Source organism: Nothoprocta perdicaria, unplaced genomic scaffold (assembly GCF_003342845.1).
Source record: "Nothoprocta perdicaria isolate Ctin4 unplaced genomic scaffold, notPer1 scaffold_0, whole genome shotgun sequence".
In the NCBI taxonomy this organism is placed as follows: Eukaryota; Metazoa; Chordata; class Aves; order Tinamiformes; family Tinamidae; genus Nothoprocta; species Nothoprocta perdicaria.
Genome location: NW_020454092.1, coordinates 17,317,739 through 17,333,058, shown reverse-complemented (window position 1 = coordinate 17,333,058; position 15,320 = coordinate 17,317,739). Strand labels below are relative to the sequence as shown.

At 37.4% G+C, this 15,320-nt stretch overlaps 1 protein-coding gene across 7 annotated transcripts in view; it reads right to left on the bottom strand.

Annotated features, from left to right (window-relative positions):
• The window catches only part of ZFYVE9 (zinc finger FYVE-type containing 9), a 57,559-nt gene that overhangs the window by 15,254 nt on the left and 26,985 nt on the right, over positions 1–15,320 (bottom strand). For all 7 annotated transcript variants that reach the window (XM_026034253.1, XM_026034236.1, XM_026034230.1 and 4 more), the window contains 6 exons: positions 12,175–12,274; positions 8,494–8,670; positions 7,958–8,127; positions 7,091–7,214; positions 5,191–5,313; positions 3,822–3,977 (listed from right to left, as the gene is read on the bottom strand). In XM_026034253.1, the coding sequence (XP_025890038.1) occupies positions 3,822–3,977; positions 5,191–5,313; positions 7,091–7,214; positions 7,958–8,127; positions 8,494–8,670; positions 12,175–12,274 (850 nt within the window). The remainder of the gene's footprint in view (positions 1–3,821; positions 3,978–5,190; positions 5,314–7,090; positions 7,215–7,957; positions 8,128–8,493; positions 8,671–12,174; positions 12,275–15,320) is intronic.

Sequence of the window (15,320 nt, the reverse complement as noted above, 5' to 3'; positions counted from 1 at the left end):
CTAATAAGTTATTGAACATTTACACTTCTGAGCAAGCTTCCATGCACTTTCTATTTGTGTTGACACAAGTACTTAAATTTGCCATGCAGCTCCTTTAAATAAATATTGCCAGCTCACCAAGTCTCTGGAAGACTGAGAGCCCAAGGTGAAAGCCAACCCRCCGCAGAGTTGTGGGTTTTAAGCACAGCAGTTTTTCCGTAAAGAAYGTGCAGCTGTGAGAAAAACTCTCAAAAACATTGTCCTTCTCAAAGGCCTGGAATTTCGTTTACAAAATATCACAACATTCTTTCTGAAGTAGATAAACTTGGGAGTAATCTTGGAGTGAACAGAAAGGTGCCTTTCCTGACATTAAATTCTAGCATCTGTCATTGGACAACTAATATAATTTTGAAAGTGCTGTAAGGGTATAAGATGCATCTAAAGTAGCTTTGCAGGAAGTTGCTCTACTCTCTTCTCCATTATACAGGATTACATTTGACCTTAAGTCCAAGGTAGCYCTATAAAGTCCTTTAGAAAAATCAGGCTTGTATCCACTCACGTGACTTTCTCTTGAGTCATGGTCCATACTTATTTTGGATTCTTCACTTCAACCTCTTCCTYTGTTGAACACTACACTTTGCCTATTGGTTTGGCAATCCTTTCTGGACTCGCATACCAGGAAAGCTAAGGTAAAAGACTCTTGCATGGGTGCCTTATTTACTCAATCTGCTTTAATTCAGAACATCTACATGAACTTCTCTATAAGATCCACTCTGTCTTAGCCACGAGCTTATTTAATTAAAAACAGRCTGTGTAAAAAGAAATACTAAAAGTACAATTGAGATCTCTCCACCCTCATCTAGAACCACCCCCAAAATGTAGAGATAAACCCAGCTGCCAGATTTTCAYTTTTATTACAAAACTAACAAGGGCATTTATTGTAGTCCAGCAGAGAAAAGTTGATGCACAAAGGCCTACATGAACACATGCAACTGCTTCCAAGYGGTACATTCAGGCGGACAAATTCAGAGGACCTTTGGCCAGGCTCATAGCCGACAGACACAGACAAGCAGGGGATTACTGCTGCAACAGAAACCACTAGCTTTCAATTCCCAAACAAGCTAAGCAACACAGCAGGGATCTTGATGACAAAGGGGTCAGAAGTAAAAATAAAGTAAGAGAAACAATTAATATCTGTCTTAATTAACAACTTTGCAATTTATGTTACCTCACAAGCATACAAGCTATAGTTAAAAATCTTTTTCCTCTAAAATCTCTTCACTGTTTTGCAATTATAAAGCCCTAATGAGACCACAGCTCGAGGCTGAAGACTTTTCATAAAAAGAAAAGTAACAAAGGTCCAGAGCAGCACTGCAACAGACTGAAACCTCATCCGTGCCGACACGGGAGATGGATCCGAAGGACACCCTGGGCTCTGCTCACACACGCCAGAAGCACCTTGTGCCAAGGGCTGAGAGCAGCACAGGGGACAGGGGACAGGACTGCCCTTGAGGAGCATCTAACCTCTGAGCAGCCCAGAAACATCTGGGCAGAGGGACAAGCACAGACAGGTTTTTGCTTCTATGCTCAAATGYAGAATTCAGAGTTGAGCAGGAAGAGCCAGTAAATAAACGGCTCATGGGAAAAAATTAAGTTGTTACAGATTTAGTCTTTAAATAAAGGAGCTATATTTTTCAGTTAAAAACAAACAAAAAACCAAACTCTCCAAAACAAGATCAACATTACTGTATGTAATTCTTACTTCCAGCCCAATAAAAAATACTACATATGTCTTTTTATTTTATGACTGCTTTTAAGAAAATATTTACTCTAGGAGATAAATAAAAAACACCCACAAAATTTATTTCAGTATCCTGCCTGCAAAATAAATTCAAATAAATATATTATATAATGAAAAATGTCACCATGAGGTAGGGTTTCAAATGGCCCCAATTTCTACAGGGACTTCTCATTTTCTCTAAATCTCTACCATGTAATCTCCAGAAGTGCAGAACCTCCAAAATGGACAGATTTGGAAGCGAGGATTCATCTATAACAGCACACGGACYGCTAACCATTTCTGAGGGATTAGAGCCTCCAAACCGAAGCCCCTACAGCACCACAGTCCTGCTTCTCTGGTTGGATAAAGTTGAAAACAGCCAGAGCTGCAAAGAAGCTAAGAGGTATTTCTCTCCCTCATACRCACAACTTGGAAAGTAAAAACAGACGGATTTTGACAGGCGGCTTTACAGAATGTCGTGGGAATTCCTCTAGGTGCTGTGTTCTAGGGTAGCTTCAGTGCTGTTTGATGTTACACCATATAGCAACTCAGGGGGTGAACTGTTTCTGCTACGTGTCTGAAATATGACATAGAGCAAATAACTATCAAAAGGACATTAAAGAGTGGAATTCTTAAACACTGAATTTGGTTTCTCATTGAAAAGTGTACAATAGCAAGCAGCTCTGCACCACTGCAATTGTAGGATATCAAATTACTTCTTTTGGAGCATTCAAAAATTGGAGAATTCCAGATACATTATGTTAGGGATATAAATTATGTATTTCTGAAGTGTAATTACATAGACCACCATTGCAACATACACAAACTGGAATCATATTATAATACCTAAATATATATATTTGTTGTTTTTGTTTGTATCTGTCCCCCTCTGAATACCATCATAATTAGAAAATAAGGTATTGCAAATTAAGCGAGGTTTGGAAATGCATTTGCTTCCACTGTGTATGAACTGCATTATGACATGTGATAATAACATATTCGAAACCTGCTGATCTCTCTGAACAAGCTGACCTTTGTTGTATCAAGACATTTTATGAGACAAAAATCTGGGTAATTATTTCAATTATTTTCAGTGTATAGTGCTGCACTGCATGTGATGTTACTTCATCTTCAGAAAATTAGCCTTTTTTTTTCTCCTGATTACGAAATGTGTTTTGAATTCTAAGGTCCAACAACAGCTAAAAATGAAAGCCCAATTACCCAACAAATGTAAAACGTATTAAGGTTTACATAGTGCAATCTTGTGATCAAGATACTAAAATCCAGTATTCCAGGCCAATTGCTCCAACACCCACAATTCCAGACATATTATACACATATATATGCATATACATTTWAAAAAGTATTTATATATATTATTTTACAGCATAAGCATTATCTCCATCACAAGGCAACACACATGCTGTAGGAGTCAGACTTTCGAACTACCTGGTTCCAGGATACTGAAAACACTGTATCCACAGTGATTCTCTAAATTCTCTTTCTGAAAAGCTACACTTACTGAAGAAATAGAAGAAAAGAGAAGAATGAGAATGGAATACCTACAAGCCCTGCTCAACATTCTACTATACCTGCCACTAAATGAAGTATAGTAGTAATTTCAGATAGGTTTTATCCTCATTCAGTTTTAAGCCCCATGCCTAGCAGAGGTAGCCAGAGTTGATACTGAGCAATTGATGCTCAACACAAAGCTTGTTCCAGAGACCATCTGCCTGCTCCAATGCTGTGATAACCTATGCAGACCTTTACACATCAAACTTACCATGTGCTGGCACACAGAGGAAAGCTGGAAGGCCCTTAGAGCAGCTCCCCACGTTACCAACACCTCACTAGTACTTCCATTTGTAGTAACAGTAATGCTAGATAGYGTAGATAGCAGTCATCAAGAAAAATTCAGACCTGTCAGCTTTGATCTTTACGCTCTTTTTATATTCTTTCAAACAAAAGTAGCCATTTTAAAAAATATATAGAGAGAAATGTGAGTGTTTGGCCCAGTACAGTCATCTAACCAACTCAGTCTTTTAACAGAAAGCATTCCTACCTGCTAGGGCATCCCGGTAAAGCTGCACAAAATGGTTAAAGATATCCTTGGGCAAACATTTTTCATCGGGCAAACACTGCAAGAGAATGACTATCTCCGACTGCCCCACTGCGTGCATCCCTTTYGTAGTGAAACACCAGCACTTCCTGTTCACATCTGCACAGAGGAACACACACATCAAAACACAAAATCAGAACTTCACAAAACATGCCTACATTTCACTACAGAAAGACAGCTGTTGTAAGAATCAAATTTACAGCATGCACAGTTCTGTTATCTGTCACACAGACAAATTACACACTAAATCTGCTACCTTACAAGTAAATACAACCCAAGCAGTTCAACAATTCGCAGTTTGCAGCTGAGGAAAAGCCACAGTCTTGCAGCTTCCACTCAGATCTCAGGATTAACACCACAGAACAGACCTGCGTCAGCTTCTGTGTCCAAATTGTAGCACAGGATTAAATGGGAATGGGAATGAGAGGGGACAAAGCCCCAATGTTGGCTGGGCATTTCACAATCCTGACARCGAAACCAGTTTCAGAGGGAGAGCTCTCTCTCCCTCTGCATAACTGAATGTCAGGTGTTATCATGAGCTGTGTTAACCTTCATATACAAGTAGTAATAACGTGCTCTTCACAATTCACTTACAGAGAACATAAAGTTACTGGAATAAAATATTTTTATATATACATACACATACACACACACACACACATATATCTAAACATACTACTACCCAGTCAGATGCTGAGATTTATAAGCAATATTTCATTATATGAATATTTCACAGAATCAAAATATTTTGCTATAAAACTGTCTTTTTTAATTTTTCAAATAAGGTTTTCTTACCCACCAGAGAACAACTGAATTACTAAAATGAGAGGCAACCTATATGCTTCCCCATTTATCTCTCTCTCCCACAGTGCACATAAACATATGCACCACACAGAAAATATATGACATATCAGGTTGAACAGAACCACAAATTACTACAGGATCCTGTCTGCTTTCCCTAGACTAGGGAGACAGGAAAACGAGGTAAGCAGCCGGAGGAAGAATGGGTGATAAAACAGCTTGCCTTACTTAGTCAAGACAGGAGTATGAGTCTCAGTTTTTGAGAYCAGGATTACTCTAGTTTATATTTCATATACAAAACTATCTGCATCCATGCCCACAGCACTGCAACAAGAGTTTTTTATAATATAATACAGCTAAGTACAAAGTTTTAAGCTCATGTACATCTTCAGAGACTATCCTATTAAATAATAATGTTGTCATTCCTAGGGATAATATACATATCATCACACACACACACACACACACACACACACACACACACCAAGCCTTATTTAATAAAAGAACTTACAATTTACGATTTTTACCATAGACAGCAAATTAGCATTTAGGACAAATACAAGAGGATCAGGGCCACCATCCTCTAGCTGCTGCATAACAGAGATCTGAGAAGGTCTCTCTTCTACCGCGTAGTCTATAAAAGAAACAATTGAAGCCATTAACATATTGGTAACTCTGTATTCAAAWCAGGCTCTGATACATTTTGCCTAACTATTAAAAAACTTTATTCTGAGTATTGTAGTTCAGTTGTTTGTTTCTTCGGTATATTCAAACATAAAGACTACTTACATGGATAATCCCTGTACACTCCTTCCTTTAGGAAAGTGTATAGATTATTTCATAAATCAACTTCAATTTTTTTTTTTTTTTAATCTAAAGCAGGAGATAAACAGGAATCCAAATGTGTCAGTTTCAAATGAAATCCCAAATGATAATGAAGTTATTTATATCACAGTAAAGCACAGCAGCATCAATCCTGGACTAAAAATACAGCACACAGTCTGTAGCTACAACACAGAACTTAAACCTTCAGTGTATTAACTAAAAGGAATATAGCTAAAAGAATAACACTACATGAACCAGCATTTAAAAAAGATGACAGGAGGTCTAAATCCTTCATAAAATGGATCCCAACACAAAACTCAGGAAATGTCTGTAGTTTCCCCTCTATGATTAGCTCCCTATGACTAGCAAACATATTTTTTCAATTGATTTGAGTGATTATAAATCTTCATTGAAACTTTAACAAAAAAGTAGTTACACTGATGAAAACAGATTTTGAGAGAAATGTATTATCTTTCCTGCTATACTTATCTAGAAAGAAAGATCATTTCTGTTTCTAATATAAAAAATGTTTTTGGAATGTTTTTAAATAGAATTGCAATACTATAAGTAAAACGTTGCGAGGAGAATCCAGTATATGACAGCACATGAAACAAAAATCAACTTAGTTTACAAAATAAGATTTACATTAAATTATCTATATAAAATTGTTGTGATCATAAGATGTGGCTTATATGCAGACAAGTATACTGGAGTTTAAGTAGTTCACTCCTTGTTTCTTTTTTGTGAAAGAGACTGAATAATTAGGCACCCACATGAACAGCTAACACAGAACAGAACAGATTTGTTTTGAAATGATATGCTGTTTGCATATTTGTTTTTGACAGTAGCATGCAATAAAAGGTTACTTCCTGCTTAACATCAGAAATACATTCTGTTAGCAAAAGAAAAAAGAATAGAAATATAAAAATTAAAGAAAAAATATAAGTTAATCTCAGGAATGCGTTGAAGGAGGTCACGAATCAGATTGAGGAAGACAATTGTCAGAGAAACAAAAAATGAACATATTTTAGTCTTTTAAAAATTAGTCTTTCTTTTTTTTTTCCTGAATCTTTATCCATTTGGATACCCTGGGAGTGGGCATTACAATTACTAAAAGCTTCACTGGAGGCCAAGCTGTGTAATGGTGCCATCAAATTCAGTACTCTGCGATGCCTCAGACAGTAAATGTTCCAAGAGTTTCCTCAAAGGGAAACATGAATATTCATATGGCTAATTAAAATGTATCTCTGCGTAGAACATTCCCCACAGTCCGATTAGTGAAAAAAATAGCACCTATTTCTGACCTGAGGTTCATTTTCTTTTTGCTTTGTGTTTTACCTTTTACTGTAATTTCATTGCCAGAATGGGGCTCTTCCTGTAATAAGGATCAATGATGTAAATGTGTGTCATGACATTTAGCCATATGAGTACTTATCTTGTGAAATTCTTCAGATCTTCAGCATATTGCCAGTATCTTTTTTTTTTTTTTTTTTTTTTTTTTTTTTTTTTTTTTAAATAAATGTAGTACATAATGGGTTAACTGCAATTGGTAAGCATTAAAGCCGGCTGCCAAGTTTCCCTCTCACCTCCTTTTACTCCAGTGGAGATGAGAATTGGAGGAAGACCATCTTCAGGAATTAGATTCATTGCACTGCCAACAGGACTGCCAACCTGAGTTATACTTCCCGAGAATACTGAAGTGTTATCAGTCTACAAGAAACAAACAACAAGAAAGGACAACATTACAAAAGTATAAGAGATGGTTGACTAGATTGCTAGAGGCAAGTGAAGGACTTTTGGCTCTGCTACAGAATCAGAAGGACCTAGCAACTTGGTTCTTTAAAAAGATGATAATAGCGATGACTACCGTGTGTGAACCCCCACTTAGTCAGAGACTGCATTAACTTTCTCCAGAATTACACATACCCATCTTTTCAAAATACAAATAGAATATCTACACTTGCATGACCTTTTGCAAAGTCTCAATTCTCATAGAGAATCGCGTAATACAGTGCTTTTAAAACTTTTAGATTACAGCTGCATTTTCATGTGTAAATCTTTTCAGAAGAAAATGTGTCAAACAAAATAATCTTCTGCTTAATACTCTGACAATCCTATTGTTTCAAACACAATACTGACCTTGGCTCAGCTTTTTTGAAACAATCGTTATGCAAGCATCCTTCAGGCACAAGTTGTACAGCCTAAAACTTTGAAGCTACCTAGCACACAGATCTCCAACATTGCTTAATGCTCTGCCATACAATGGCTCATTTCAGTCTAAAACATACTTATTTCCACACTACAAACACTGAAGTGAGGGCACTTGCTATACAATACACGAAAACAGGCCGCAATAGATTTCCCAGATTAGTTAGATTACAACCACAGTTGCAATATTCATGACCAAAGCAAGTATTTTATTTTGGGCACTGAATGGCATAAGGCTTCCTTACTTCTGCTGATATAGTGTTGTTTGCCACGGGTTTTGTTGGATCGTGTGACACTGCTAAGGTTCCCGTGGACGTTGTTCCAGCCACCGTCAGTTTTGCTGCATCGGCGACTTCTCCATTGGGTAAGATCCCATCAGCAAACCAAACACGCCTTTGTTCTCGAGGCTGAGCCACTGAGGGAAAAAAATATTGGATTTAACATCTCACAGCAACATTGACTGGAAAATCTGAGTAAATAAAAAGGAAAGAAAAAAGGTAGGGGGGGAAGAGTGAGGGAGAGAAATGCAGGCTGGAAGGAGCTTGAGATATCCTGTGCTCCATTGCCTGTGGCAGCATCATGTGTAGCCTAAGACAAACATCCACTGAGAATTTCATTTTAAAATTTTACTTTCCCTTAAAAATGTGACCTCCTGTTGCAAGCAGGAATATTGCAACTTGCACTAACTAGGGTATTTGGAAGGGATAAAGTACAGGTTGTTCTAAACAACTTTTTCCTACAGCCAAATTGAAAGGAAAAACAAAACCAGAAGCAGTCTTACCTTCTGCTCCAGGATGCTTTAAAACTCCCACCGGTACCATGACAGTGGGAGGTGGAGAGCTCAGGGCACCTGAGGCCTGAGCCTGCTGCAAAGGAGGGATAGTAGAACAGTATTCAGCAGGATTGTTAGGGTTAGGGCTCTGGCTTGAGGCACTCATCATGTTCTCCCAGGCTTGAGCTAAAGCAAACAAAGAACAAGCAACATGAGCACACCGGAATGCACCTAACACTCCATAACAGTGTGTTAAGCTCTCAGCTATTGCAGCTCTGAGCTCTGCTGCCTTGCAAGGGCAATCTCTCTTCCTTTATTTAAAAGCCCAGGAAACTTTTAAATTACAATACACGCAGTGAAAATACCCAGAGTACTGATGCTGTGCAAGGAAAGTATCACCCCATTTGCAAATATTTTCTGAAATGGGTAACAGTGAACTTAGATCTCAACGGTGCTTAGTTCCTCATCTCACATTTTGTTTCCTTTTCAAAAATTTAATTTAAAACACTAAATTCAAAAAAGTTTGCCACTGTTCTATTCCAAAAGAACCACCTACCCATRAATGCCTCAGCTCCTGATGTGAATGCTTCGTAACCTACTGGAAAATTGAGTAGATTTCTCTCTTGAACATGAGAAAAGTGCTCTGCATTTGTTTATATCCAAGGCAGATGAGTATCAACAACTTACATTTCTAGCTATAAAAGAGCTCATACTATGATTTCCAAAGACACGACTTGAGCCTCAGTTCAACTACCCAAACTCGAACACATGAAAACTTCTGTCAATGACACACATCTCAGGGAAACCTCTCCTTGCTAGTAAAACAGAATATATCACCATGACGTTATTTCTTTTGCAGCTTTAACWAAGGCCTGTGGCTATGCAAGGTACCAGGAAATTCAAATGGGGGCTTACACCTTCAAGCTTATTTWTTATTATGAATAAAGCTTCCCTCTAATCAGTGCTAGTATGACGCCACCTGAGCCCTTTCCAGAACATTTCCTTACAAGAAGAAAGGCTAATTAAATAGAAATGTTTTAAACAGCAATTCTGCATCCACTTAAAGAGCATAGGTTAAAAATGCTCCCAGGGAAGTTCCTTCTCTAGGAACCCTTCAGCATAATTTCATATAAAGGTAGAAGACCATTTTTGAAATCCTTTCTCAGTGAAGTAAAGTTTCAACTCAGCATATCTATCAATTGAAAGGAGAGCAAAAGATGTGTGCAAACTTAGTAAGCGCATAGCTTGCCCACAGACTAGCATCAGGAAAAATGCACACACAAAAAGTGAAATACAAACTTGAAAGTGAGCAACCAAATAAAATAAATATTTGTAAAATACCATCCCTGCTCCTTTTTCCAAACCTGTGCAAAGATTAATGCTTATACTGCTGCATTAAGCAAAAAAAAAAAAAAATCAGAACCTACAAAGAAACTGCATGGATCAGAAAAGATTAGCTCCAGAGTAGCTAACCAGCAAGTGAAAGATCTCTGCAAAGCACTGCAGCAGGGACAGAAACACTGAAGTTGATGTAGCTCAGAGGCAAATATTCCCAAGTATGCAAGCAGCACTCTCCCTATAATAAACTAAGCCATGGTGTCACTGCATGCTGCCGTTAATGTGTATCCATGCTGGCAAGGGGACAGAAAGGCTTTTAAAAGGAAATCATTACCACACAATCAATTTTATTATATCTTTTTACAAGAACACTTTTGGTTTCAGCTGAAATATTTTCAGATGCCTCCTTCCTTCCCCCAGCTGAAAGCAAATCCCTCTCACCACAGAAGGAAGCAGCTTCCTCTGCCAGCTGTGTGTACTGCCTTGTTCTTGTACACCTTGCAATATGCTTCCTTCCACATCTCAAAATGTAACATTTTTAAGTCCCTTCAACAATGTCATCTTCAAGACTCGGTCTTAATTCTTTGATATTACAACCTACAATTTTCTATCACCTTACATATTTGGCTTACAGTGAAGAACTATTAATAATTAAAACCTACCACTTCTTTTTCCAAGCACTGCACAAAGATTGTCTTATTAATCTTTAATCTTTTTCTGAGACAGAAAAGAATTACTCCTGTTCAGTAACAGAAACTGTCTGCTATTTTGGACACTCATCTCAAGACTAAGCACACCATTACTTTCAACTGAATATTCACTGAATTTCTTCGGAGAAAAATAAACTTGTGGACTTCTAAGTTGAGCTAGACACAAAAAAAAACCAGCAGCCCAAGTAATCTATTATAGAATAAGATATAAAGATACAACCATAATTATGTTGTCTAAACACCACCAGACAACAAAAAATCCCTATTTAATTCTTTGTCAAACTAGAGCAGCATTTTTTTTAATCAAAACCTTCAAACTTTAGACAGACATTTCCTGCAATGAAAGGTCTACAGTAACTCCCCTGTAGTTATAGGGAGAATTATCCTAATGGTGGGAAGTCTGCATTTCAAACAGGAATTTGCCTGACTTCTCGTTGTGTTCACAACATGCTGGAATGCCCCTGTCAGACCTTCCACTGCCACTGAAGGAATTTCTGTCATTGAGCTGCAGTTATCCAGATGCACACTTGGAAACTGGGATCCTATTCATCTTGCCATTAATAAACCAAAGACAAAGKGCCTGGAATGTCTCACAAGGATACAGGTTTTCTCATGGTTTAAGCACTCACGTGGATCCTCTGTCAACTAAATCCAATTTTTCTATCTTGAGAACTGCAGACATGAAAACTGAATGTTGAATCTTTCAGCAACAGCTGTCTCARTGTCAACTGGACGTCATAATTACCCAAGTGGAACTGCCAGCTCCGGAAGCTCCTAAAATATTCAGCAGCCTGAGGATATAGTGGCAAGAATACTCTATGTTGATCCAGATTAATATCCTACATCTAAACTATTAACACTACATAGGACAAAATACTAACAAGACCCAGCGGCCCTTTGATCTAAAGCAAATATAGCCTTTCCTTATAGCAAGCATAGCTAATATAAATCCTTGTTTATTGCATTTGTTAAGTCTGTGTCCACCTCTTACTTCTTTTATCCCATGTCTCATCTATACCTTAAAATTTTAGCCCTGACATCACAATAGGTTTGACATGACAGACTTTCCAGTCACAGCCAAAGCAAGGATGAGAATTCAGTTCTCCACATCTGCAGGTAACTTTCTGGATAACACTTTCTCCTCTAGCATATGGAAACTCAGGAGTTAGTAGCAAGAAAAACTGGATTATTTTATGGATAAATACCATTTCCCAGTTTCTCTACAGTGCAAAGGTTAGAGGAGGCATAATTGCATTAAGCTTCCCTTAGGTAACCAATATAAGAATGCAGCAGTCAACCACACAGACATTAGAGAATAGAGGGAAGTGTTTTGGGAGCCTCCCAAGTTAAAAAATAAAAATAAAAAACAACAACAAAGTTTCTGCAGTTCTGCAGAAYAGCATTCACATGTGAAAGCTTTCAAACTCATTACAACCTTATCAGTTTTTACTTTTTGTGAATCATATTCCATTTAGGAATCCCAAATATCCACAGGGATCCCAAGCAGATTTCCCAAGGGTCTCTGCCATGCTAGAATATTCGCTCATAAAAATGGAGCGTTTGAAGCAGGCCAAAAAAAGAAGAAAACATGAGCTCAGCACAGAGGCAGTGAATCTGCATTTCAGATCCTCCTTCCACTCACCGTTCATTAGCACAGAATGGCAGATCACACACACTCTGGCTTCCTTTCGGTCCATGTACAGCAACTTGCACTTCAGGCTGCAGCATGCTGCACAAAAAACCTGAAACCCAAGAGAAAAAATACAGTGTAACTCAAAAAATGTGACACATGATGTGTCTGATGAACKCGGACAAAAGAAAACCTGTACAGCTCTAGATAACCAGAATATGAGTGTAAATTAGCAGGATTTTCCCATTAAAGCCACAGTGACTAAGGCCAGGGCCACTTTCCTACTAATCCTGTTGTTGTAGTATTATGTRCACCACACGAAGGCACGTCCTCCTGATACCACACAGAGGCATTTTTTAAAGTTATGTTTGGCATAAATGATAATGAGCTAATAAATTCATACTATATAACAATCCCTCACAAAACAAACAATTTCAGATTTCACTTCAGGCTTTGAAAAAGTAAGAGGACTTCCAACAGTCAGTTATGTTTAAACGTTCAAGTTTTCTTTGCCTAAGAGGCTACCACAGCACAAAAATAATTCAAATATGTCACTTTTTATGGACAGCAGGGCAATTCACCTATATTAGCAACTCAGTAGCATTTTAATCTCTTCACAGTCAAGAAGCTATTCTAACTTAATAACAATATATCAAAAACATTTTTAAATATTCCATGCATAAAACAAGGCATTTTACAAAGCAGAATGACATTAGCACTAAAATACTTGCATGCAGACATGGCCCTACAATAGCACTTGCAATATTAAAATCCTGCAGAACAGACAAATCAGGATGTCCAAATGGTTTCTTACTTGTTTTCAATAATAACAACAACAATGCAGTATCTCCTCAGGGCTGCTGCTTAGGTAACAGATGAAGATACTGATGAGTATCCGTTTCATGCAGAGAGGTGCTATCTCACTCAGATTAGAAACACAATCATCTCCATTATAAATGAGCTCAAATTTCAAGAAAGAATTTCGAAGTTTAATTTTAGTTGGATTTTTCATGTGTAATGTGTTATGATTTAGAACATTTCATGAATCCCCCCAAGTATTTATTACTCTCCATATTTCTGCATTTTAAACACAGGTTCCTCATAAGAAATAAGCTTTATTCAAATTAGTAAGCTTAACTAAATTTCAGACAAATTAAAAATCACACCAAGTTACGACCGCTTTGCGGCCTGTTACATTCCCAGTCTCTTAGTTGCAARCACTTCAAAAACACATCGAAGTAAGTTCTGAGTTCATCACGATAGCTCAAATCAAATGTGAAGAAAGGTGATGCAGTCTCATTTCAGGCACTTTTAAAATTTCTTAATTATGGCCACTTACGCATTTTAGAAATAAAAATGCAAGTGTAGATATACTAGCATTTTCATGAGAAAAAAGAAAAAAAAACACAAAAAATCCCAGCAAATATACTTTCAAAATCTCATTTCTATGTTTACAGTTTAATCGAGATTTACAAGAACTTTAAGGAATATTACTAACAACATCACACTTTAGAGAAAAGAAATAGAGGAAAATATAGATAAGACAAACTTCCAGTCCAAAAAAAAGTTTCCAGTCAAATCTCCAGTCAAAAGTTCAGTATTGAACATGGAAAAAAAAATCCATGTTTTCTACTAGAACTACAGGACTTAAATAATTAATACGTAATTTAGGACTCTTTGACAAACAATATATCATGCATTCAGCGAGGCTCCAGAGGACAATGATCTAAATATTAAAAGGGAAAATAAAGCAAATGACAGAACATCTATAGATCCCCTCTTTGGCGCATTAGCTTTCTAACAGTGAAAAGGCAGGGGAAGAATATAAGCCAGCACAACTGAAAATTCAGTTCGTTGTCAGCAATAACCAAGTCATTTATCTCAGTATCTCATGCTTATAAAAAACAAAATTAAAGAGACACAGCAGTAGCACAGAAAGTTTTATGGTACTAAGGTTTTTGCCTTGACTGAGGGTTCTTAAAAATTAGTTGCGACTTCCCCCCACCTTATATTTTGGTGAAAAAAGAAGTGTTTTTTCCCCTTTTTTTCCTATCAAATATGGTTGTTTCATCTAACCATGCAAAATGCATAAACAAAAAAAGCAAATAAAATGTGTTCAAGCACATTCTTCAGGTCCTTAATTTTAATCCAAATTTTACTGTAAATATGTTAATTTCTACCATTTCCCCGAGGTTCACATCCTCCATTAATTCTGCAATTATCCCGAAATTAAAAACAAAGACAGACTTCCCAGGTGCCACTATTTTTAAATGCAATTTTCATTCCCAAGTGCAATGGAGATTCACCCAATATTTTTCTCCTGATGCTAATAATGCCCAAAAGGAAACTGTTGTGCTGAAGACTGTGTTGAAAAATCCTTCTTCTCCTCATTTCTGATGTAAACATGTAACTGCAGGCACTGAAGATGCAGTCCTTTACCTGGTTCACACACTGAATAGATATATAGGAGATATATAGGAAGTGTCACTGTGATTCAGGAGTCACCTGCAGCAGGGGCACACACTCAAGCAGACTCACTTTGGGCATGGCTATCTTCATCAGAGAGCAAGGGCAGGCAGCAGAGAACAGTTAGGTCTTAAACTAGCACTGCTAACCAGGAGAGCCTCCCTGACAGAGCAGCTGGTTTCTTTCCTCCCAGAAACATTACAGGAATAAATGGCGTAAGGTACTTTGCAGTAAGTGCTGAGTATTATTTGACTTATACTGATACTGACCATTTATTAATGACTGCCTTTTTTCCTTAAATAAAAAGGAAAAAAGCATTAAAAGGCATAAAGGAGAAGTATCACAGAATTCTCTGCAGCAGCTTTTGACTGCACATGTGCAATGTTCACCCTGACCACAGTTGCTAACAAAAGCTTCTAGCAACAAGACTTTCTGAGGATTATTCTAAGAACTCTCTGAGAATATTAAATATCAATGTAGGCATTTTCCACATCTGAGAAACATTTGTCTACAGAGCTGAAAGGCATTGTATTTTATCCATTCTCTGCACAACATCCAGAAGAATGATACAGAGAAACAGTCTTAGTCTTTTCAAGGCTTGTCTTCAATAATTAAAACAAACAGAAGAGCTACATTTTTTGACTTTGCTGTATATGTTCACATACATTGTATTTTACAGTTCTACTCCTCTG